This window comes from Periophthalmus magnuspinnatus, chromosome 24, assembly GCF_009829125.3.
Source record: "Periophthalmus magnuspinnatus isolate fPerMag1 chromosome 24, fPerMag1.2.pri, whole genome shotgun sequence".
NCBI lineage: Eukaryota > Metazoa > Chordata > Actinopteri > Gobiiformes > Gobiidae > Periophthalmus > Periophthalmus magnuspinnatus.
Window position 1 is genome coordinate 20,342,462 of NC_047149.1, and position 26,224 is coordinate 20,368,685.

The 26,224-nt window shown below is 40.2% G+C and overlaps 1 protein-coding gene across 1 annotated transcript; it reads right to left on the reverse strand.

Annotated features, from left to right (window-relative positions):
• Positions 1-1,766: 1,766 nt before the first annotated feature.
• On the reverse strand, positions 1,767-22,194 carry LOC117392385 (calmodulin-1). The gene is made up of 6 exons (XM_033990437.2): positions 22,024-22,194; positions 15,913-15,943; positions 13,190-13,333; positions 6,012-6,118; positions 5,589-5,724; positions 1,767-3,114 (listed from the first exon to the last, which is right to left on the reverse strand). The coding sequence occupies exons 1-6, from the start codon at positions 22,024-22,026 to the stop codon at positions 3,086-3,088; spliced, it is 450 nt and encodes a 149-aa protein (XP_033846328.1). The 5' UTR covers positions 22,027-22,194; the 3' UTR covers positions 1,767-3,085.
• Between the last annotated feature and the right edge of the window lie 4,030 nt (positions 22,195-26,224).

Below are 26,224 nucleotides of genomic sequence, written 5' to 3' on the forward strand. Positions count from 1 at the left end.
CCAGGACACGCTGGAGGGACTATGTTTCTCTGCTGGCCTGGGAATGCCACTCGGGTGAGGGAAGTCTGGGAGTCCCTGCTCCTGCGACCCGGCTCCGGATAAGCTGAAGAAAATGGATGGATGGGTTTGGGACACATTGTTATTAGCCGAGTTAGCAGTGACCAAGACTCATTCAGGATGACTAAGCAGAACTACACCAGGTCTAATCTATTCCTAAACTAAAAGACTGAACCAAGACTCCCACTAGGCTGCAGCCCTATAATAGTGCTGTAGTCCTGTAGAAAGTGCTAGAAGCCACTGTCTCCTCTCTTGGTCATTTATCTCTCACTAATGCAGCTAGACAGTAATCTGCTCCACTCCGCACGTGCCCCCACCCACGCGCTCTCTGCTGCCTCCCTCAAATTACGCACCACGTATACACCTCCTCAGGACATCCACTTTGACCCAACACTCACATTAGCGCTGGTGCAGTCGTCTCCGGGCGGGCCAGGCTGCAGAGGAGGAGCTCTTCTTACCGGGGGAGCGCTGGCTGACACCCGATACCGCTGCCCGGTCAATCCTTCTCGCGTTTCTGCCTCCGCGGTGCGATGCTTCATTTACGCGTGAAATATTGATGTGCTTAATTTAACGCCCTCGGGTGCTCAGGTGTCCCGGCTCCCTCCCTCCTCACCCGGGCCTTTGCCTTTTCCGGGGAATCTGCAGACTCAAGCCCCGCCTTAGATGTGCGTTGTTGACTGGTGTAGTGTGCGTAATTTATTCATTTTAGAGTGTGTGGGGCTACATGGAGTGTTTTCTGTTGTTATAGCACATGTGAATAACCCATAGAAGTTAACCTTGAAAAGAGCTTTATGTTCCAGCTGTCAGTCAAATATCATGACATCTCCCATTGGCTCAGAGCTACTGCAGGGCGGGGCCAAGTACAGTGAGTGCTTCAAGTTGATCCATAAAAATAAATATAAAATCCATTACCATGCATAAACCAACGAGACGGACACACTTGCTAACACTTGCGTGTTATTTCATGGTTAAGCTTCAGTCATATCACATTTTCCTGTTATAGAAGGACTTTAAAAGCATCGAAAACATGATTCAAGGGATAGACTAGGCTATTTTTTCTTCAACTGTTAATTGCTATGGCAACTATCCTAATTATTCATTACTTGGCACATGGATAAGGTGTAGACATAAGAGATTTACATGAGAGTGCTTGGTAAGATTCATGCTTCATCCTGGCTGTGTGTGTGGGTGGAGAGACTATCTTTGCTCATTTCCTTACATGGACAGGTTACAGGCCAAATATAGTAGAACAATGCAGCTCTTCCTTGACTTTTGGGGTCTTTTCGGAAGCCCATCATGTGCTGCGAGCTGTTAAACTGCAGCCGTCGTGGCCTGGTTTGCCTTACTAGGACAAGCCAACATGGAGCCTTCTCTGTGAGCAGGAGGGTTTAGTCAGACTCCCACTGCCTTTTCAAAAACCCCCAACATCCCTGTTACAGCATGGTCCTGTTGCCTAGCGACGGGCGGTCTGGAGGGAGAGAGGCGTCATGGATGTGTGTGTTCACTGAGAGCAAACACCGCTCCCCAGTGAGCCGCAGTGTAATGGAACAGTTGCACCCAATGACAGTGGACAGGGAGAGACAGATGCTTCAAATCATTTATTAGACACATTTGTCTAGTTGGTAAACAACATACAGACTTGTTATGCTGTCTTTATAGATTCATTTCACCATAAAACATTTCAATCTAAAAAATGACATAAGACATAGTAAAGTTCATGGTCTTTTATTTGAAAAAAAAAAAAAAAAAAGACTAGCATGTACAACTTGGAATGAATGTAAACTGGACTCAGATGGACAGAGGCGATGGTGCGCTGCGGACAGCTCGCCCCGCTCTGCCCTCGTCTGAGCCAACAAACAGAAGAAAAAGAAACGTGAAGGCCAGTGATTCTCTCTTGCAAGAAAAGAGGACAGACACTCCATCTCAGCGAAAAAGAAAAGTAAATAAAGCTCACCGTAAGACTCTTTAGTCCTCCCTCCATTAGAGGGCAGGACGCACAACTACTAAGATGGCCGTCCAAAACCATAACAAAAACAAAAGAACATGCCAAACGTTTGAAAATCACGGAAGCAGTAAACAGCCATGGATTCAGAGCATTTCCTCCGGGTTTCTAGATTGACAGATTTCCAGATAGTCAACAATCGAGCTCAGATGTTTCCCTTCCATCGTAAAGCAGTTTAAAACACTCCAAAACAGATTATCTAGCCTGACAATCCACAAACTAGCAACTAGAACATTTGGTCTTGGTTTTTCCCATTCTCACAGCTCTAACAGAGGTCAACTAGAGTGTGCAGATAACACACAGGTCATCCCCCCTATGAAGTCTCATAACAGAACCATGATTGTTGCTAAACCGTAACAAGATAACAATAAGAAAAATGCAGACTCCATGGCCACTCACGGCTTCCGTAGAAATGTATTTTTATACATAGATTTTTTTCTTTTTATCTAGCATATGATTAAGTCCCATTCCACTTTACGCTTGAGTTAATCTCTCATCTTAACAGTACAGGGTTCTGTCCAAATACAAAAAACTGTACCAAACCAACAAGAGGACAGCTTATAGTGGAATCAGCACGCTCTGGTCGCCCGGAGGAGTGGGCAGGGTTAGTGCTCCGGTCTCAAGCTGCATGCATGAACAACAGAAAACAAGAACAATGGCCAGCCCCGACATTTACCACGAGCAAATGGAACTGGAAGGAGTTGGCCAAATGCTTAGCTTTAGTCGGAAGGTCGTAGTTACAGGGTTGTTGTATTATTTCATTGATAAGTACTGATACTAAACTGAGCTCCGGGGGGAGGGGACAGGATCACTAACCATCATTTTCATGCAGATATTTTTTGTATATTTTTATATTTTCCTGTGTGGACAGAAGGATATTTTATTTCAACATTCAATTATTTTCTATACAGAAACAGTATGAATAAATGAACATTTTCCCAAGAGGTAAGTAAAACATTTGTTTTTTTTGTAGATTTTTTCTCTTTTTTTTTCTTCTAAGAAGGGACAGGACAGGGCGGGCAAGCTTCACTTTGCAGTCATCATCTGTACAAACTCTGTGGAGAGAACACAAGACAAGAGGACATCAGCCTCCAGAGCACTCACCTGATAAATTGTTAAACGCTTTATTAATTTTTTAATCAAGCCGAGCAGGTTCAGGACACATGCTAATTAGTGTCTCTTTTTCAACACGGTTCCATGTTCCTCTCATTAAACCCAATTGATTAAAGGCTGTTTACACGACACTGCCTTTCACCCAAGACGAAATATTCTGCTACGTTTTAGCCATTGGTTTTCAGGACCTTAACCAGAAAATGGACCTCATGTATCTCTGATGAAAATCTATTTTTGTGAGATGTGCCAACACAATCTATTCATACAAGACTGAAACTCTGGAGTGGCCTCAATTTGTCATGGGGGTTCATTAATCAGGGTTCTGTCATTGCTCCTTTCTGGGGAATAGAACTACAAACTTTCTCCTCTACTGACAAGGGACACAAGCACAAAGAATCCTGGGTGTCCTATCAAGTCAGTTATGTAAAAGCATGAATACATCTCATTTTGGATTGTAGAATGATTGAAATTAATTGAAAAAAAAATCTGTTCAGATATTCATGATCATATTTAGCATTAATCCCATTTATTTCCTGACTTCGCAACTGTACTTAATACGTCTGTTATGTCTGCGTTTGCTTTACCTCACATGGGCAACAAGCATTAATCTATCACATTGAAGGCTTCGCTCTACACGGTCCATATTCTGGCTGCAGTACAAAGAGACAGAAGTAGGACACGTTTCACCCAAGACTTATGGAGTGTTCATAATGTACCAACGAGCCTGTAGAAAATGAGCGCAGTCTCTTGTGTGAGGGGGAGGGACCGTCCAGAGAGCTCCTGGCAAACTAACAGAGATACTGGAAGAGCTGTGTGCGTATCTATAGCAATGCATTTAATAACTGAGATTATACGTGGCTGGCGAGTCATTACCTTGGAGAAATAAATACACTGACGCGAGATAAAGTGTTGTAGATTGTATTCTTAAAATATAATTGGACCATGGCAATTTTATCTGTCTAGCCAGTTGGGCAAAAACTCTATATTATAAAAGAATTACTAGCCTGGAAAGTCTAATTTTTACTTTTCTAATTAGAGAAGTCCATCTGGTATTGCTCCGTAGACGTACAATTCCCTTTGGTGCCTTCTCATTGGACCAGTCATTTTTAAGGGGCGGGGTTTAGCGATGCATCATATCCAGGTCACAATTCGTTTTATAAAAGTCAAAATAGCGACCACATTGAATCAAAAGTTTGTATGTATCTGTGCTTGTTTCTGTTTTCAGTGGTTTATGTATTTAACCAGAGCAACTAGCAGATTTAAATACGTTAATTCCATGCTATTTGATTTGAAAAAAGGCTTATCTACCAGCTGTCTCTACTCATAGTAAAGGAAATTAACAGATATTGCTTTTGCTGTTTGTCGGATTGGTTTGCTATGTGCTTTAGAAATGCACTGGAACTAGATTCAAACCGAAAACAAGTGGCTCAGTGGTAAAGCAGTCGCGTATACGTGGACCAACACTTTCCTGCTCTTTACTTCATATATCTAGTCCTGTCAATCAGACCTAATGGAGGCTTTATTTGTGCTCAGTGATTGGTCAATGGGATGCTTAGTTGTTTCTTATTTCCACTGTTATTGGCTAATTCATGGCTTCCTATTCCCTGTTTAAAGGCGCCATTTTGAGTACTTTTCACAGTTCAAAAGATATAATTATTTTTGAGGTGTTAATTGCTATGGCAAACGCATTTTCAACCTCGGAAATCCATGCACAGGTTGTTTGCCTTCACCTTATGAGAAAATAACAAGGAAAGGCAAATTTTTGATCATGTATATCAGCTTGTTGCTTTAATAAATGCACAAATGCAGTGGGGTATGGATTAAAAATAGAGAAACCATGTATATTTGTGTATAATCATGGATGTTGTCATGGTTATTGCGGTGGCCATCTTAAGAGAGCAAAAATCTAGGTGAAAATTCATGTCAAAACAGGGTAAGAAATTTCATTGCAATAAAAAGTGCTCTCCCTAATAGTTTGCATGAGTTATTGGGAAAAAATTTTACAGTCAGAACATGGCCGCAGGAACTAGATGTCTGTTACTATAGGTTACCACGGTGATGATTTCTCTATTTTTCTTATTCATGGGTTTCAGCAGTTATATGGTGCCATTTTGGGGAGTGTTGTCCATTCAGAAGTTAAAATATTTAGTGTTTTGTATTATTGTAATTGCTATGGCAACGGTTCTAACGTTTCATAATTCGAAAACCCATGGCTACGTCATTGCACAATACTGTTCCCCACATCTCATACTCGAAAACATAACTAATGCAAACCTCATGCCTTCGTAGGTGACCTTTAGGTTGCCATGGTTATGATTCCTCTAGTTTTTTTTATACCCTGTCTCCACATGTTTTATACAGTAGGAAAAGTAAGAAGGTGAGTAGATAACTAATGAAAACCCCATGAGTGATTTACCTTCATAGTTGACCTGTCCGTCTCCGTCAATGTCTGCTTCTCTGATCATCTCGTCCACCTCCTCGTCTGTTAGCTTCTCTCCCAGGTTTGTCATGACGTGGCGGAGCTCTGCAGCACTGATGTAGCCGTTTCCGTCCTGGAAACAATGCAACGTAGGGATTTAGGTGTGAAAACCATAAAGAATCCCCAGGCTCACAAACCGGAGCATGAATCCCCGACAGGCAAATTAATGAGCGGACATGGGCCTGGTGTGAAACTACAACCATTTTAACTTAGGTTTAAGTCCCCACACCAGGGATCGTCAACTCCAGGTAGGCCGACTTATTTTAATCCCACTATTTAAAAAAAACACTTCCCATAAACTGTTGTGGCCAAGCATGTAGATCTATAATATTCTCATTAAGCTTTTAAAAGTGCATTTACCTTATCAAATACCCGGAAAGCCTCGCGGATCTCCTCCTCGCTGTCTGTGTCCTTCATTTTTCTGGCCATCATGGTCAGGAACTCCGGGAAGTCAATGGTGCCATTACCTGAAATGGGCAATCGATGAGGAACATTTAATCAGCAGAAATTTCAATTACTTAAAAGCCAACATCAATAGGTAGACACAAAATGAGTCAGCGTTTAGTCGATTAGAGCAACCAACCAAAAATCAGATCTGCACGATACCCAGAACACATGCAATCTAAAAGTAGTTCAGTCAAAAACCTGTTTTCTTGAATGAATTGTGCAAATAAATGAAAATAGTGTAGAATTAATGATATGTAATATAATCATTTTTAAAACCAAGATGTCGTATGATAAATATTAATCTTTATTCTAAACAGATTTGACACTTTTGACAGCTTTCTTTACACAGGCACAGTGCATAATTATATCTATATGTTAAAGCTCTCTCTACGGCAACAGCTTTAACAATCACCATTTTATATTTTTTCTTCCACTGTTATGTATCTTGCAAATGGTTAACAGACTGTAGGCCTATAATATTCAGCTTTATAGAAAAGCCTCGTATCTCAGTGACATGTTGATTTCCTGTGTTCTGTGTGGGAACAACAGCAGGATTTACGTTATCGTATGGGCCATATCTTTCCTCTGGGGACATTAGTGTCAGTGATGTTGCAACACGAGCGGTGAGTTATGGCAGAGAGGAGCCGTCTGCACCTTCTTGCTGCGATAAACACTACAGCGGAGAGGAGGAGGTGTGGATGTGTCCAAGGGAAGTCCTGGCAACAACATGGGCTGGTGTGGGCAGCTGGGAGTCCATGGTCACTCATCTATAATGTAACTACACACTGTGCACACTGCGGCCTTCAGGCAAACCAATAAATCACAGCCGTGTATTTCCTGGTGTCAGCGTCGGACCATTTAACATAGAAAACCAGAGAGTTTAGTTGTATATTAATATCATGACAGGTTTTTGAAAGCGCACTATGTAACTTTACTAGTGGGGCGTCTGTCAGCTGCTTGGCATTAAACATATCTATCTCTATGGACACAAGGAAGTGACGCCAGATCTGTGGAGAGGCACGCCCGCTTTCAGTAATGTTTTTTCAATTGGATAAATTACTGTGGGCTATTTCAGTAAAGACCGGTAGACGGCGCACCCTCCAGAGTCGGATAATTTAAAATAGAAAACCGGAGAGTATAGTTGGATATTAATATTATGTTTTTAAAGGTGGAGTATGGAACTTTACTGGTCTCTCAACTGCTTGTCTCCACAGATATACCATTGTTTAGTTGGAATTTTCCACAGCTCGGCATTAAACCTATCTATCTCTATTGACACAAGTAGGTAATGCCACCAGGTCAAGTTAGAGATCAGATCTGTGGAGAGGCAAGCCCACTTTCAGTAATGTTTTTCAACTGTATAAAGTCAAATGCCAAATACTGTGGAATATTTCAGTAAAGCCTAGTAGATGTCGAACCCCCGGCAAAAATGTTTTTAGCTCAACAATCAATATCGTTATTATTTTTTACCTTCTATGTTTATGATCTATATTTGTGTCTGAAATTGCTTCATTAACATGGCATTTTCTCCTGGCTTATTTAGCATTTAAAGCAGTGGTACTTAGCCGCATTTTTCTTCAATTCCTCGGGTTAACAAAGCGGTACGTCAAAGATATAGCACATCAGCGAGCAAAACATATGTGTGATGCACTGTTAGTTTATGTAAACGAACCATTTACTTTGATTGAACTGAGCATTTTTCATTAGAAAGTCTGTGAAATGCACAAATGATGTTCAATCGCATCTTTGAAGACCGGCATACTCGTTCAATTTGTCATTTTTGTCACTTCATCAACAGAGTAAAGCGATTGTGTTTACAGACTACAAAGAGATCGTATTTTTACCCCGTCTAAACAAAGGCAGCTGCTGTGGCTTCTATGCATACAGCTGGATCAATATCTATGTAGTTGTTTTCAAGACAGGATTAGCAGAGGATCAGACCCTCTCGACAGGTCCACAGGTCGACACACGAGAAACACGAGGAACGGGAATCTTATTTTCTGTCGTGAAATCACCGAGGGACACGTGGGTGTGCTCGTATTCCAAAACGGGATAAATATATGACATACATCCGAAATGGGATTGTGTGGAGAGGTCACGGACAGCGAGGGAAAAGTACCCCAGCGGATTAGCCATGGAGCGAGGAGGGGATTGTGGTCAGATTAACAGTGGCAGAGATGAGCTGCGCTGAATGGAGAGCGTACAGTGTGCGCTTACACGAGGGGGCAGATGGTGATCTCGTGGCCTGGGGTAACAATGTGAGAACCTGTTATCTAACGCTGAGAGGCGGCTGGTAGCGCCCGAGAAGCAAGCGCTGCCATGAGGGGTGTCTAAGAGGTGGGAGGGCATTATGGGAGAAACAAGGGACATTCAGGGACACTGGGTCAGGGTTACCAAACAGTCTGAAAAATAGATACATTATTTTTTGAATCCTATTTTAAGCATACATTAACAATTTTTTGTGCTGACTGACAACTGTACATTTTGGGGAATTTTCTTATAACCAATGATATTTTTTTGTAGTACTTGTGTAATATTTCCAGACACTTCAGTTTTTGCCTGTATCGTGCATGGGTAATTATATGATTACTATAAATAAAAGAGAAGTTAGAAGCACAACTGTCGCCAAGGCCTGAGGTTGCCAGAAAAACAGGAACAGGAAGTCAATCAATTTGGGTTGTAGAGCTTTACGTTGTTTTTTTCCCCCACCTTAAGCAAGATTTTTATTGGTAATTTATCACTAGTAAAAATGCAAACTGGTTAGAAATTATTTTAACAAGTTGCTGTGATTTGTTTTACTCCAGTACAACCAGGCAAAAAACTATAAACTGTTTCACTTTGATCACAAAAGAACAACACAACTAACATGTTTTTGTTCAACCAAGCCTACCTCAGAGTAATTTTCACAACTTTTTTTTTTTTTTTTTGCATCTCAGGAAAAGAATGGAGGCAAGGAGAAAGATGAGAAAATGGTGGGAGGCAAATGGAGCCATGGAGAGGGATGGAGGGAGAGAACAGAGAGAGATAAAGAGAAAGGGGGTAGAGAGAGTGAAAGAGAAAGAGGCAGGGAGAGAGAGGGGGAAGGGATAGAGTGAGAGAGAGGGGTAGGAAGGTATGGAGAGCAAGAGGGAGAGAAAGAGGGAGAGAGAGGGCTAAAGGAGTGGGCGGCAGATGAAGAAAGGAGATGTGAAGAGGAGAGAATAGCAGGATTGAACCGAGTGGGAGATGGTGCGATTACACACACAAACGAGGCACTGACGCAAACTACCCAAGGCTCGGATGAAGCGTGTGTGTGGTCATCGCAAAGACAGAGGAAATCTTTGGGATGTTTAAAGGATAAAGACGGCTGTAGTTTAGTCATACTACTGTCGAAGGTTATCTAACACGGAGCATAGGCTTAAAAAATACAATACGTGGTTACATATATTCATAAAAATAAACTTTTTCACGGTGTTAAATCTCATTGATGGATCTGACGGCTAAAGTTGCACCATGTAACTTTTCTGGATGAAGGTCCGGCACCTACTCCAGTCTCCATGGAGATAATTTACCTGGTATATTTCACCGTATGGCATAAATGTATGTATATATTTAATTATGGGTCTTTTTATTGCTCCAAAATACATTGAAAAACATGCATTGGTACTGTGAGCGGGATTGCCTCTCCACAAATCTGACCTGTAACTTGGCCTGGACGCGTTACCGGCTTGTCTCCATGGAGATAGATACGTTTAATACCATACTGTCAACAGGGAAAGTAATAACATCTCCAAAACAGACGTCATTGTGTCCTCAAGTTTGAATTTCATGGCTATACTTAAGTTTTTGTCGCGTTTTACCATCATGATTTAAAACATTATATCTACACAGCAATCCGATATTGTACTGTATTGCGTCGTAGTAAACAGAAAGATTATATTTGGTGCGTCAATGCGCGGTGTACGCAAACTGTGGATCGAATAGCCTGCGGCCTCTTCCCCCTGCCTCTCCGATCTCTCATCCATTCATTGTAATGCATCACCACGGCCTTGTTGTTTGGTAAATAAAGCTGATTTTCAATGGGCCAGCTGAGATGCCATGGCTGCCGATGATGTGGGTACTGGATGTGCAAAGCTGTGGAGAGAGGGCCTTATGTAACCACTTTTATTTTCCATTGCTAGCTGCGTTGCCGTCTGACCTAGATTGCATCAGCCGAGGGAGGCAGAGGCAGAACAAGGGGATGTTGGTGATGTGTGGCAAGTGTGGTGTGTGTGTGCGTGTTAATGTTGTACAATTTAGGGTTTAACAAAAAAAAAAAAATCTAAACGTAATTGTCTGTATTGCTATTAGACTTGTGATGTATGCTTTCAAATTAAAAGTCTATTAACACTACGTTTTAAATATCCATAAGCATTGGCGTGAGAGACAGAAGAACACAGTGTTTTCTATATAAACACATGTTGTTGTTTGCAGTGATTCAAATTGCGATTTTGATTTGATTCACATGATCAACGGAAGAAGAAGGTAGAGGGGCGAGGAAGGTGATGGCGGTAAAGAAGACGTTTTAATAAAGGGACAGCCAAGTGGAGGAGCGATTGATTGCTCCTCCTGATCAATGCGGGTCTCATTTACGAAATCCTATAAGCTGACGGAGCAATGCTTGAGTCCTGACAGCAAACACCTTCCGATGCAGCAAGGACGGCCAGCTCCTAGGACGCAACAAACTTCAACCACTCTCCTCTAATCAACTGTAAGAAGTCTGACTCTCTCAAGCAGCTCAAGATGGGTGCCGTAAACGTATGGATAAGATGATCAATAAGATAATTAGAAATCTAAATGTTTGTAGGGTAAAAACACTAATTTCCAAGTAGTAAATCAGGACCCAACTAGGATCCAACCAGAATTATAACTCATCCAGGATTGTGACTCTTTTGTGAGCCCAAAACAAATTTCCCTCTGGGTCAATAAAGTTAAACCTCAATTCTAACCTGACTGAGAACTTACAACTCAAATACACGTAATTAAGAACCTCAGACACAACACAAACATGGCCAATATGAAGGAAATGGAAGTTAATTAAAGAGTTATCTGTAAAAAAGTTTGGTTATAGTATCAATTAGGAATTAGTGGTGATATTGAACATTTTGATGGATCGGGTATTGGCTTCCGAGATTGGTTCAGCGGATATTCCATTCTGGTCAATAAATCGGTGTAACGTGATGATTTACTGGCCAATGTCGGACCTAAACGTCTCATAACATTAAACGTGTATATTTGCAAAGCTGTTTTATTTCCTTTAAATGATAAATAACAGTTACAAAACATATTCAGATTTTTTTTTTTTTTTTTTAGCAGACGCTGTTTGTGTTTAAAAGAAATCAATATTGGCTATCAGCGGATACTTAAAGCCAAAGTATCGGCATCGGTATCGGAACAGAAAAAGCTGGATCGGTCCATCGCTAGTATAAATAATTGTTAATAACCATGATATTATCTTGTCACAATAATTGCAATTCTAAAAATGTATATTGTGACTTGAGGCTAATCAGCAGCAAAAATAACCAAAAATATGTGTGTAATTAAACCTAAAATGTAGAGCTGCATGACTGGCAAAAATCATAATAATGATTATTTGGGAGAAATCACAATTATTTCAAACAATTACTTCTGTCAAAATGTACTTGTAGAGAAGTAGTATAGTCCGAATATAATTTATTAGTAGAGTTCTGGGGCACTTATTGTAGATTAGACGAGAGAAGGTAATTAATTGTATTTTTGAATAGAACAAAAATGTAAATCCATTATAAATTTGATTCACAGCACAACAACAACTCCTCTAAAATGTACTATCAAAATGCACAAATAAGTCTATCAAAGCCTATCGATCTTCAGTCTGTGTTGCCAAACCCAGCGCTTGTTTATCACTGCACCTGCCTTCAGTCACTTACTCTGCAGCCCCATCTGCTCGTGCACAGGCCTCACTTTGTCAACTATGATGGAGGCGCGCTGACTAAAGTGCTGACACACCGCGACACAGCCAGACACGTCATCAGAACATAAAGCCAGTTGGCTCGGACAGTTGGTGGCTCGACAGTTGGTAGTAAAAGGCAGGGAGGTGAGCTGTGCTGGATCTGCTGACAGTAATGCCTCACCTAATCCCTAATGCAGTGGTCCTCAAAGTGTGGGACTACGGCAGGACTAGAGAAACTGTACAGCGTTTGGTTTGTTTTGATTCATTTTCGCAATTTTGTTTTGAAAAATGACTAGCAGTGGCATTTTTACAAGCATTTATACAAACAAATACTTATAATACTTGATTTAAAAAAAAAAACCATTAACATTTTAAAATTATTTGATATTGATTGAATTAAAATTTACACCGCTGTATGTTTGGTCCTCTACAGTTTTAGTATTAATTTAATTTAGAGGTAAATCCATTTTGTTCTTTTTTTTAGCTGTTTAGGATGAGAACTACTTTGTTAAAGATTTAGATCCTATTTTAGATCTGATATATACCTGGTTTATGTTTGGTTTTCTAGTACTCAGAAAATGAAATAGTTTTTTTAGGTGGTACTTGGTATGAAAATGTTTGGAGACCACTGCAATAACACGTTTGTATCAGTAACAGTGTATTTTTAGTTTCAAGTACCACAGCACGTGAGTACGTTCTCTTCAAAATGGCACAATCACGCAAAGCTCGTGTTGCAATGTGAGGACAGGAAGTTTCACTTTTGTTTTGCCATCTGTAAAATCTGCAACTTTTTTTCTGCAAAGCGTTCATAGCATCGTTGTATTGACTACAATGTATGGATCAGGATTTAAAACGTCAACATTTGTTTAATTACATTGTTCCTTGAATTTAAGATATAACATTAACATTATTGTCTCTTACCCCATTGCACTACTGTTACGTCAAAAAATGTCTTAACAGTAATAAACCTTTAAACTTGTCCACTTGTTTTTAGACTATGGGTTAGAAAGAAAACATTAGATTATACGTGGGAAAAAATATTCTCGTATAAATATGTAAAACAGTAATAGATTGTGCATGTGTCTTGATATCGTGCAGTTATAATTCGCATTTCTCAGATACACATTCTACTTGTACTGACCGTCGGCGTCCACCTCGTTGATCATGTCCTGCAGCTCGGCCTCTGTGGGGTTCTGTCCCAGCGACCTCATGACGGTGCCCAGCTCTTTGGTGGTGATGGTGCCGTCGCCATCTTTGTCGAATAAGGAGAAAGCCTCCTTGAACTCTGCAGAGGAGCAGACAGCAGAGGAAGACTGTTAATTACGTTATATAACAGTTGTTTTCTTCCTAATGAATGTCAAGGTCGTATTTTGGCTGACTAATACCAAATAAAAACAAAATATATATCATAAGAACTAAAATGACATACATTTTCATACGCTGAAAGTAGATAATATCATAGTTTTATATCACTTTCAAGCAGACAGCAGAGACAGTAATTTCACTGAATAAATAGATTTTGTTATTATTTTCTTCCATGCATCATACTATACAATTAAAAGCAAAATACAAATCATGATGACTAAAATTACATATAAGACTATGACTAAAAGTACTAATATATTCAGTCCTAGAGCCCCAAACCAGACATTATACAAACTCAACGTCAATATATGCTCCATGAAGTAATGCAATACAATTCATCATAGTTATAATAAAAAACAATGTAGTTTGACTAAAACTATTTGGATCTAGTCAAGAGTAAAACTAAAAAAAGCTGATGTGGATGTGTAAAAACGGGCCACTACACAAAAAGGTTAATCGATAGCTGCTAATCGTCTTAAATAGCTTCACACTTGTCTAAATGGAGTTGTAAATATGCAGAGCCATAACACCACAGCTCAGTGTTATTGTTACAATATTCAGATTTCAGATATTTATATTATATAGAATAAACCTTTGGGTCAGAAATACAGAGATGTGCCGCTACTTAAGTAAGATTTATTCTCTAAAAAAAGACTATTTTGGTACAACTTTTAGTGATACTGCATATTTTAAAGTGATATAGCACACAAAAATATAATCTTTTTGTGATTATATTAATTCATCATTATTTTTTATCCATCTTATTTTATTAAAAACTAAAAAAGTGGCTTTGAATCAAAATGTCATGACCAAAAAACACAACAGATTTTATTAAGTGCCACTTAACAAATTTAGTGCCAGCTCTAAATTACATGCTGTTTTATTGAAAGATGATGGTTTTAGGCCAAAGTTAATCAATGACAATATGAGCAGTTTTGGGTGATTTTAGATCAATGAATGAATGAAACTGATCTGTAATGTGTAACCTGCACTTGGACAGTGGCAGTAACAGATGATGTCACAGTAACACATTTAATATTCACATTTTTTTGCAGGGAAAAACTGTAGAACATCAACTATTTATATATATTTTGAATGTAGGTATTTGTCTGTCTGCAGCGATTCATAATCCATTTGAACAGGATGGCTTGTCTGCTTTCAATTCGTCATGACTCAGGATGCGGCGCGAATCACTGTCTCTCTGTTTCCTGTTCATTTTCAAACACTAATGATCTATCAGGGGAGGGCGGATGCCTAATCAATCACGCTCTCATTTCTACCCTGCTCTCCATCAAGAAAACATGGACAAGAACGGCCCCCCAGCTAACGAACGCCGAGGAGGAGGAGGAAGAGGAAGAGGAGGAGGGATTATTGAATCACATAGTAACCGAGTTTGGGATGGATCTAGGAGTGGATGGTAAACAAGAGAGAAGAGAGAGGGATGGAGAGAAGGGGAGAGAAGAAGGGACAGGGAGATATTGGAGGGAGTGAAAGAGAGTGAGAAAGAAAAACAGAGAGAAAGCATGAGAGACAAGGAGTAAACAGAGATGGAGGGACTGAGAGAAAGGGAGAGGTAGAAGAAGCTGGGAGTGAACGAGAGTGGGAAAGAAAAAGAGAGAGGAGAAAGAGTGAGAGACAAGGAGTAAACAGAAAGATGGGGGATTGAGAGAAAGAAATGGAGAGAAGGGGAGAGGTAGAGAAGCAGGGAGAGAGAGAGAGAGGTTGGAGGGAGTGAAAGAGAGTGAGAAAGAAAAAGAGAGAGGAGAAAGAATGAGAGACAAGGAGTAAACAGAGAGATGGAGGAGAAGAAGGGGAGAGGTAGAGAAGCAGGGAGAGAGAGATACTGAGGGAGTCAAAGAGAGTGGGAAAGAAAAGAGAAAGGAGAGAAAGAGTGAGAGACAAGGAGTAAACAGAGAGATGCAGAGAGTCAAGAGAAAGAGATGGGAGAAGGAGAGAATCGTGAGAGAGAGGAGATACAGGAGAGAGTGAGAGAAAAGGAGACAGTAAACACAGGGAGGGAGAGAAAGAGATGGAGAATAATAAAGACAAGAGAGGAGAGAAAGAGAAGGGAGAGAGAAAAAAGAATCAAGCAGAAAGACAGAGAGAGAGAGGAGGGAATAAGTTAAAGAAGTGAAAGAAGAAAATAAAAAGGCAGAGGTAGATGGGAGGGAAAGAGAGAGAAATAAATGAGACAGTAGTGAAAGAGAAGGGAAAAGATAAATATAAAGAAATGAGAGAAAAATACAGAAAGAACAAAAATGAGAGAGAGAAAGAGACCAGAGAGAGATGTAGAGGGACAAGGAGAGACAGTCTGAGAGAATGGAGACAGAAAAAAAGGAAAGAGGGATATAAATAAATGAGAGACAGAGAAAGAGAGGAAACGAGAGAGAGAAGAGAGAGAGAGGAGAATCAGAGAAGGCAAGGGATGGAAAGCGAGAGAGAGTGAAAGAGGTGGAAAGGAGCTGTGTGGTCAAGTGGAAGAATTTGTTCTGTTCCTACCTGCAATCTGCTCCTCTGTTAGTTGGTCAGCCTGTGGTCAGAAAAACAAAGGAGGAGAGAGAGAAAGTTACAAATAAACAACTTACTCAACCATCAGCAGCAGCAGCTAGGCATTTATACAAAGTTCATCGTCATCGCGTTCTTCGCCCTCTCCACCCGCCAACGGCCCAACACTGGAAACATTGTTCAGCAGTAACTTGGCCCGCGCGCCTGGCCGTTACCACAGCTCTCTTGTACAATCCACCGGGGTAAGTGTGCCAAACTTAGCCGGGACAAAGCCCAAAGTTTAGGCGGCATCAAGCTTTGGAATGTGTGAATCAGCTAAAATGTTGCTCGGTAACGTAAGAAAAGAAAAAAAGAACTAGGATTTTCAACAAGAGGCTTTGTGGTTCCCCTAATTTGAGTCAGAACCTGTCTATTCCTGGACATACACAGAGAAACTAAATCTAACATGCTATTCATTTATTTTACTCTTTAAACATACATATTTTCCTGTAATGTGACAAAGGTTCAGAAAACACAAGACTTATTACCTGAATCAACAGATCAGTGCAGAGAAACATAAGGTCAACTGACTTTAGCGGAATATTACAATTGTTTGGTGATCACTGCACGTAAAATATTTACATCTTTATCTAGGAATAAACAATGTGAAAGTAACAAAGGATAAAACTGCCAGATAACATTTTTAACCATTTCTGGCAAGTAAAATTATGAAAATAGGCAAATAGCGTAGCGTGATTGATGCAAATTTGGCAAATGACTCAAATGACAATTCTGTACCATCATTTTTAAAAGGGTTAAGGTAACACAAACTATGTCTTGAGATGTTTAACAAACATTTTGGGAAGAGCTACACCATCTAAGGCTGCAAATTACTGGGAAAGGCTAACTAGACCCAAGGAAAAGGCTCATTAATTATTGAATGCACAGGTAAATTAGAGTATTATTGCTCCAAACGTAAGATAAAACTGTGAGAACTGCCAAGAAGAAGCACATTCAACACAAGCTCCAAATTCTTAGTTTGCTCCATTTGAATAGTATTAAAAGAATAGAAAATAAAACCATCTGTAAAACATTTCTAATAGACACTAATAAGATGAGACTGGCTGGTATGTTGCTGCAACAAAAGATAAGATTTCAACTAAACGTTCCAATAGATTCTTCCAAAACAATGGTAACAGAAAGCCTCACAGTGCTCGGACTGCTAGGTGATGTGTAGCTTTAATAAAAATGTACAAACTGCTGTCCTCAGATAAAACATTGGTGGCGGGGTTGTTCAAGGACATCGTAAGAGTGGAGAGTTTTCTGTGGTCGACTGCTGCCTACAACAGGAGGGGAGCCTGTTATGTTGGCGTGGTTACTCTATAATGGCTGGTAGTGACTCATTCCTGCTTTAAATTACCTTCCCCTTCCCCCAGAGCAAACATGGAAGTACAGTAGACATTTTCACTTAAGTTTATACATGCAAGGTATGAAGTAGGGCTGCGACTAACATATATTATCATCTAGTCATTAGTGTTGTCATAGTTGTGAGGAAATTCACTCAAGACTTATGATGCCACAATGAAGATTAATAGCGCATACAAAATGATAATACTTTGTTTATGTTAACATGAGGTCTTATATTTGTTCTGCTAAAGCTCAAAAACATTCTAAAATTGTATAAAACTATCCACACCTGCTCAAATGGGTATCTAGTTTCAATATTGATTTAGCACGGATTAGTATCTGATTCTCAATATTTTTGACAACCCTATTAGTCAGTGATAAATTTGTTTGTATAGTCGACAACTCAATTATTTCTATTGTACTTTCAGACTTTTTAAATACTTTATCCACCAAAAAAGTTGAATGCATGGTGACTGAAAGTTTCTAGATGATGAACTGATGAATATGAGAAATAGTTTATTCTATTTTGATATTTTAATAATGCCACTTTCTTTGTTATAAAAAAAAAGTTCATGTGTTTTAAAGTTTGTATTATCCAGAGAACGATTACGAAATACGACTACAATTAGGTTTTATAGCTGACATATAGCTAGTCATGATTAGCCAATTAACTGCAGCCCTAGTGTGAGGAAAATATTGCATTGACATTATTACATGTAATATGGCTGCAACTAGTTTGATAAATAACTAAAAATATATTAATTTCACTTCAAAACCTAAAACTGGTTAAGCTATGACAGACACGAGGCTCATAGGACAATTGTAACATACAGATGTTAGTGTAACATGTTCATATTGCATCCATAGATGTTTTCTGGTGGGAGCGACAGGGGTCAGTGGAGGGCGTTTGGACACAGACCTGGTCCATAATGACACCCTTCCTCCACAGCACTTTCCATCCACATGTTTCCTCTGAGTTAGTCACTTGTGCCACTGAGGAAGCTCCTTCTGCCCACTGCTGTGTTTATGCCATTGTCTAAGCAATAGAGCCCTGGATACAAGACAAAATATCTCCACTGTGGACAAACAAGCCATAAATTTAAATGTTGTTGTAATGCTTAAGGAAACAATTTATTTGAACTATTAGCTAATTTCCTGAAAGAGTCATTTAAAAATATTTACACTAACATTGAAAGCTAAGGAGGTTTGTGTAGATGTAGGTGATTATTAGTCACGTGATAAGCAGATCCAGTAAGACTGGATAAGATTTAGATTTGTCAGTTTGACAAAGCACAGAGCTGACCTTTCACTTGGTTTTGAAAAACAAAAGGCCTCTCCTCGGAGCCGGCACAGATCGATGGAGCTGGGCCCGTGGACTTGAGAAGCTCATGCGATTAGCCGACATGATTCAATAACCTGCTCTGTTCTGCCCCCGCCCATCCTCTTCCTCTCTCCATTTTGATCTAAGAGGGAAATGTCAGGAGACATAACATGCCACCCAGAGCAGCTCCTGTGTCTGAAGCGCCATGTCTCTCAGCGGTGGCTGTGACCGGGCGCCCTCTCCTACCTGAGTCACTTTAGTGTGGTGCTGTGTTGCTCCTGCTGCGCCACGCTGTCTCCTAAGCCTCCCCACTGTCTGTCTAAGGGTATTGGGTGTGGGTTGAGGAGGTGAATCAGAGCTATGGGTCCTCCCCTGGATCACAGTTTAAACTATAGTGCCTCATGGTGCATGGTGGCGTGGGCCCTACCCCATCCTACACCAGAACTCTGTCCAGACCTTTCTCTCTGTGTGTCCTGTCGTTTCCAGTCTGAATGTGACACAGAGGAAACTCCCGTGAGTCAGCGCTCACTGTGGCGTATGGCAGAGCTCCACCACCAGGCCCAGCCCAGAGAAGCACAGAGGGTCTGAGAGAGGCAGAGCTGGTACCGGGACTCTTTGGGCAGCAGGTCAGAGCAGGGCTGAGCGGTGGAAGCTGAATTCAAGAGCTTCACCTGCTCTCTGACAGTGCACTGTGTCAAAGGTTACACAAGGACTCATATTTTCTCTTTTCCAGCAAGGAAGAAGTTTTCTAATAACAAAAATAAGGGTTTTAGTAATAAATAAAAACTGGACGATGTCTAACAGCAGCAATTTTCAACCATTTTAACAACCAACACCATCCACATCAGGCTCCCTTTATCACTGAGGTGGCAGGACAGTGATTTGAGGCGGTGAGTTTATCACTTAATTGGAGTGTGTCTTTACATTCACAGAGTAAAAGGTGCAGGAGCAGCTGTCAGAGTGACAGATGGGTGTGACACACACACTCCCATTGAGCGACACAAGCACCAACACAAAGAGAGGAGGTTTTCTATAGAGGCTCTACAGAGCTCTCTGCACTTTGAGGATGGACAAAGCCTGGAGGCCGTGTGCCCGGTCGGTGGGAGGAGGGACCGGATAGTCCACCAGATGGCCTGCTGGTAGGGAGCTGGGTACTCCTCCACTCCTGCACTGGGACACTCAGGTAGTGAAATTTGACTTTCTGCCATAGTCCGATTAACAGCTTGTTTGGTGTCCATAAGAGGTAGCTGTAATTCTAATACCTCTTTATACAACACTTGGGTAATGTGATTGGCCACGGCGGTGTGTATACAGTTTATACAAGCTAAGATCAGATCAGCAGCTCCAAGAACCCTCCAGACACTACCACAAAGTGAACTCACTGTTTGGAGGAAATAATCAGACCAAGATGTAAACATCAGGTGACTGCCACCAGTTCAATGACCCCCGGTTTCAAAATAGTACAAAGAAACACAACAGGGCAGGGTGTATGTGCTTTCATATAGGCCTTCTGGTAGAGTTACACTGCGTTCATATAATTTAAGGGCCTTTTCTGTGTTCTAAAAAGAGCAGTTAAATAAGCATAGTACGGCCAAAGTTAAAGAAGAATCATCTTACTTGGACTGTCTGGTTCAACGGCTTATTTGAGAACAATTAATTTTATCAAGATGTTGTAATCAAGCTATTAGCATATCTTAACTTAGCTCTCCATGTAAATGCAGTGAATGGAACACAGCACAAGGCTAGGTGTTGCCCCCAAAGTAATCAATAATTCATAGGTGCAGATCGGATGTCCTTCAAGTTACTAAACAAGCATCTGCAAACAAGACCGTAACAGGAACAGGATAGGGCCAGTGCACGGCCTCACTACTTATTTGATATGTCCAACTCAATGGGGGAGGCTCGCTTCACCTCAGTGCCCTTATTGATACAAGACAAGGGGTCCGTGGATTAAACATTTCTAGGGATGCTGATACACAAGCCAACCCATAACAATACAACTTTACACTCCAATTACTGCGTTGCAACATGACACTGCAAGGCGGCCGATACCATATATGGGCTATGTGATCACAGCACAGGAGGGGGTAGGGAAGGGAGGGAGGGGGGGGGGCAGAGAGGTCCCTGGCTTCTTGACTCCCTTGGGACATTAATGATCTATCAAGCCTGATGGTCAATGGATTTAGCTGGAAGGCCTATTTTCCACAAGCAGATCACTTCCACCCGGCAACTTCTCCTCTGGCCAGTGACGTCACACGAGGAGGGCCCCGTTTGGAGAGCCGGTTGCAGATGTCAAAGAGGTTTTACCAGCGCCTCGAATCCAATAAAATCCAGTGTAAAAGACATACAGTACACCAAATGAGACAACAAACACGACAATAATCAAACACACAACATACACAGCTCGTATTGATTGATTTAGAATAGAAAGTAGCTGGATGTAGTAGCCAGGGCCAGGCAGAGAGGGCCTACAAACGCACAAATATTTGCATCACATCAGAAATTTGCACAGAGACAACCAAATCAGCCTGCAGAGCAAAAACAGACAACCCATGGAGGCTGCAATAAAGGCGGAACTGCGTGTCCTATCGCGTTCACAGCAACAAGAGGTCACAGAACGTTGCAAAACCCTGATTAACAAAGCTACAAAATGAACGCCCATTCATTTTTTCGATGGCGATGCGTTGTAAAGAATGAGATATGATTGGTACAAGATACAAGTGCCATTCCCCATCATGGCACAGCTCTGCTCCGACGCCATGGTGCAGACGAGGAAAAAAAAGGCGAACCAACCAGCTCCTATGGCTTTTCATTCGTAAAAACATAATCATAGTCTTAATACATTGTGCACTTTGCCCCAGTAGACGATCATAACGTCCAGTTTCCTTTGGTACAATGGCTTAAAGGTATTTATGTGGGTATATGGCGTGGTAATAACCGCGAGGGAGGCTTCCTTACACGCCTTCAGGATAAAACCAGACGCACTTATGGCAGGATGGTAGGAGAATTATGCTGTAATAACTCAGAATAGCATGGTAGTTATGGCGATACCACCCAATGTAGTCCAAGATTTCATTCGATAGTCGCAGCCGTGAAACCAAGCTACTTCACCCGATATGGCTAATATACTGCTGGATGACATGAACTGCGCAATTACAGCGAAATACAGGGTCATTTTGATAGCCATTACCAACACAAAACGACAAAAGACAAGCATAAAGCGTGTTATTAAGCGTGTAAGTTTTCGATAATAGCATTAACACACAAAAAGAGAATGCGTAATTTGTGCGTAATTTGTGCGTAACCGGTGCGTAATTTGTGCCTCGTCTGTGTTTAAACCCCTTGAAAACGGTAACAGAGACATTTAGGTACAAAAGTAGAATGAATGGCATACATACCATGTCGGATGGTTGTGTGTGCTTGTGGGTCTGGGCAGGCAGACTCGGGATGTGGTCGGTCCTTAGATGGAGCTGCACTGGCGGGTTAACGGTGTGTATATTGGCCCCGCTCAGAATGGGGGTTGCCTGAATGTATCCCTCCGCCGCACTAGTACTGATCACTCACTTCCTTATTTCAATTCAGCAGCAGCAGCAACAGCAGCAGCAGCATAGGCCTGGAGCAACACATGCCAATCACTGTACCTAAAGCGCCTGCAGTGCACCGAGCATCCCTACTCTCATACATTCATGCATGGTCAGGGATGCAGCAGATGTGTGCACTCTATAATGGTTTAATGCAATATTTGTGAGTCAGTTTTAATGTTAGAACCATGATATATAGCTTAAACCTGTGCGTAATCAATAGCCATCATGCGCATAGCCTTTGCATATGATGTCTATTGATCAACACCATCAATTACGCACTAAAACTGTATGTTTAAAGTGATGCATAACAGTTGTTTTTTTTTAAAGTGTATAGGCTGCTAAATTAAACTTTGGTAATGATGGGTTTGGGAATTGTTGAACTAGGACTGTATGTGCTTTAGTTTGGGGAATGCAGGTAAGTTTTGAATGGATCTGAAGAGCATTTATCATATGTAACTAACATTAAAACTCATGTATAAGTTTTAACAATTAGCCTATGGGATTGTTCTGTTGTCCTATTTGTGTTTTTTAAAGCTGGGATGCACTTTACTATACACTATGATGCCTTGTTACCTTTAATACTATTTTATCATGCCTTGTTAACATGTAATTCCATTGATAAGTTTGTTAATACTGTATTTTTTATTATTATGATTAGACAACTGGGGAATTAACCATGTATTCTAACGGTACAACTCAATGCGTAAATGCAAATGCAATCCACAAATGCACTGCGTGGCTGTAGTCTTTAAAACAGTTTTTTTTAAGTGCTGAAAAACTGCAATTACATGGCACTATTTGACGTCGGCGGAGGGATCGCTGTGGTGAGAAGCGCAGCCCGGTTGGCACTGGAGAATTTGCCGTGGTGCTTTGAGAAGGCGCAGCTCATTGGCTACGGCGGACCTGCAATATTATACTCCATGTGTTCGCTTTTCTGATTGGCTACAGCGGACCTGCATTGCACCAGGCAGTGGCACTTGATTGAAATATTATAAATATAAATACAGGCTAAGATATAAACCAAATCTATCACAATGTGGAGTTTTGATTGCGTTATTTCCCCAAGATATTATGTGTAAATTTGCAGCTTTGTATCTTTTCTGGATGTGGAGAGAACGTTTGAAATGTCCCGTTACAGGAAGTGCGCATCTCTAAAACCACTAGTACTGCGTAATGTGAATATTCAAAGAAATCCCGTGCGTTTATACTGATTCATAGTGTTTAATGTACATTTACGCATATTTTTAAAGCGTATTTCGTCCATTTTTGTACGTTAAACCAGGCAAAACACGGTCAAAACAACGCAGGGAGTTGCTTTTACGGTGTGGCACAGTGTCCAGTCTGTGGAAGTGTGGAGTGTCACTGACTAAAGCGCCCTCTTCTGGCCAAAACGTGCAACACTGTAAAGAAATGATAACCCAAACAGGCACTGACATAAAACACATTTTATTAAACAGTAACAAATATCTAAGATGCATTGTGTCAAGTTTTAGGTACAGTATATAAGCATAGGTACTTGTGGTGAAAGTAAAAGTAGGTAGGGCGTAGTACAATGGAGCGTGACATGCCCTGCAAATTATAGGCTAAGTATTAGGTCTGTAATTATAGTCTTTGCAGGAGGAGTGTAGTAGTAGTAATAGTAGTAGACTCAAGCAGTAGTAACAGTTCTATAAAAATGGTGATGTAGGCCTATTGGTATTTGATAATAGTAAGGGATAGAAAAGGTAGTAAGCTCTACTTGTGTCAAAATTAAAGTGGTAAATTGTGAAAAACCTGCAGTATATATATTCTTATTTGAACTATTGCACACTGACATTGTTTACTATATCAAATTTTGCCCACATTTTTGCGGCAGACCTATGAAAACCTAAGTTAGATTAATAACTAAAGAATTAATAACAGTACTCTGCAGATTCCAAGCAACACAAACAAAATTCCTGGTATAAAATTCCCCAAACATGTGCTGACAAATCCCTTCGTATTTGCGTGTGTTTGCAGAAAGAGACCCCTGTGGCAGCTCAATCACATGACGACTGATGGAGATACAAGATAGCACAAATATGAAGCTGAAACGCTATGGTTATGCTACGGACTAATATAGTTGCAAAGTGTATTCATGACGTACATTGATTTACTTAAGGACATATGACTCTTACATCAGAGCCATGTAATTATGATTATTTGCTACTGAAGATTTTAAATTCAGATGTCTTGGAATAGTTTGTGAGAAATCTCTGTCATAATGTATAACTCTTATATTGTTTATAATGAAATATGTTTTATTTATTTAATTCCAGACAGATAAACATAGTGACCAGACGTATAAGACATAAAAAGACATATGTTATAGGTTTGTAGACGTATAAAAAACAAACATATAATAGTGTTTTTAATGTGTATTCACCTGCCCAGGGACTGCAGAGGGAAAGTGGCAGTAGCTAAATCTGATACAAATCATATTTTCTTTTGTAAAATGTATTAATTTGTACATGATCCCTGACAAATAAAGAAGAACTAAAGAAATAAAAGAAAGAAAGAGCTGTGTCTGTCCACATGAAACTTAAAAATGGCACAAAAGTAGCTTATACCTTCTCCGTCCCAACTTATGGCCTATATTGTCATGTATTGATTGAATTATTTATTTGTATAATGCAATATTTATATAGGCCTATTTTTGTGAGCTGAAATGTCTGTGTGGTGACCTACTTCTAATTGGCCCGTTATTGACCCCAGTCCTCCACAAAGCACATAGCTGTTTAAAAGTGATACCACATTTTAGAGCTGAAACCACACATTTGTAGTGTAGTATTTTTGCTTTTACAGCCACAGGAGCTCCGTGACTATGTTTACATGCACAGCAAACACAAAGGATTATTTAAATGACATGCAAACTGGTAAATCTGATGTGAGCAATCAGAGGGACCGTGATCAGACAGACAGCACATCATTTTGATACTTACATGTCATTTTTATAATATTATACCTTCAAAATGTCAGTAGTAATTTAGATCAGATCAGATTTAGTGTGTACATGTAAGCGGTAGTTATTTCAAGTGGTGGAAGAAGTACAGTAAGTAAAAGTACAGGAACCGGAGCAAAAAAAGTACTTAAGTAAAAGTATCACATGAAAAAATCAATTTAAGTAAAAAATATTAAAGTACCCGTTTAAAAATGTACTTAAAGAGCAAAAAGTAAAAGTATTTCATGCAGATTTTGAGGTCTTAAGCCTTCAAATGTTATGATTTTTAATAGATTCAGTTGTTTCTATTCTGCACAATAGAAATTCAGCACAAATTTCTATAGTTTTTTTGTTTTTTTAGCTGTTTTTATTTGTATATTCAAACAACAAATGTGTTAAAAATACACTCCTCAGCCGTTTTAGCAGGTCTCAAACAGTCATAAATACTTTTACCAGAAAGTACAGATTCACTATCCACTTTAAAATTGACTTGAGTAAAGTACAGATACCTAAAATAAATACTTAAGTACAGTACTTTACTACTTGTATTCCGTCACATTACACCACTGGTTATATCTGATGCGAGTACTGGTAATCTGATTTCTTTCTGATTGGTTACACCTGCAGGTTTTGTCTGTGAAAATTCAACTTTTATTTTAAAATCAGTTATAGTTTGTCTTCAAATACAACAGTCTGATATTTACTGGCCTTGTACATCCAAATGAGTGAGTGGTAAGACGGGCACATGTGATATTTTGCAGGGCAGCATGGGACTGACTAATTTCATTCATTTTTATGTATAGACCAATTAGTGTTTTTAGTTACTTTTATGTTAAATTCACTGTTCCACCAAAGCAGTATTTAAAAATGACATACAGCTTGGCCTATGGGAGCCTCTTTTTCACAGGACAAGCGCCTTATTACGCCCCCACCCTCCTCTTGTAGCTCTCGGGGCCAACACGATACGCTTGATTTCCATGTTTTTCCCCCCCTTTTCATTTGCCCATGTACACACTGCTCTATATACACACTGTGAGTTAAATGCATGACTGATTT

What these genes read in the sequence shown, in the direction of transcription:
- LOC117392385 (XM_033990437.2), bottom strand. An exon ending in CTTTCCGGGTATTTGATAAG is followed by an intron (nt 5,725 to 6,011) that starts GTAAATGCACTT and finishes CATTGTTTCCAG; the next exon opens with GACGGAAACGGCTACATCAG. An exon ending in CGGACAGGTCAACTATGAAG is followed by an intron (nt 3,115 to 5,588) that starts GTAAATCACTCA and finishes TTCTCTCCACAG; the next exon opens with AGTTTGTACAGATGATGACT.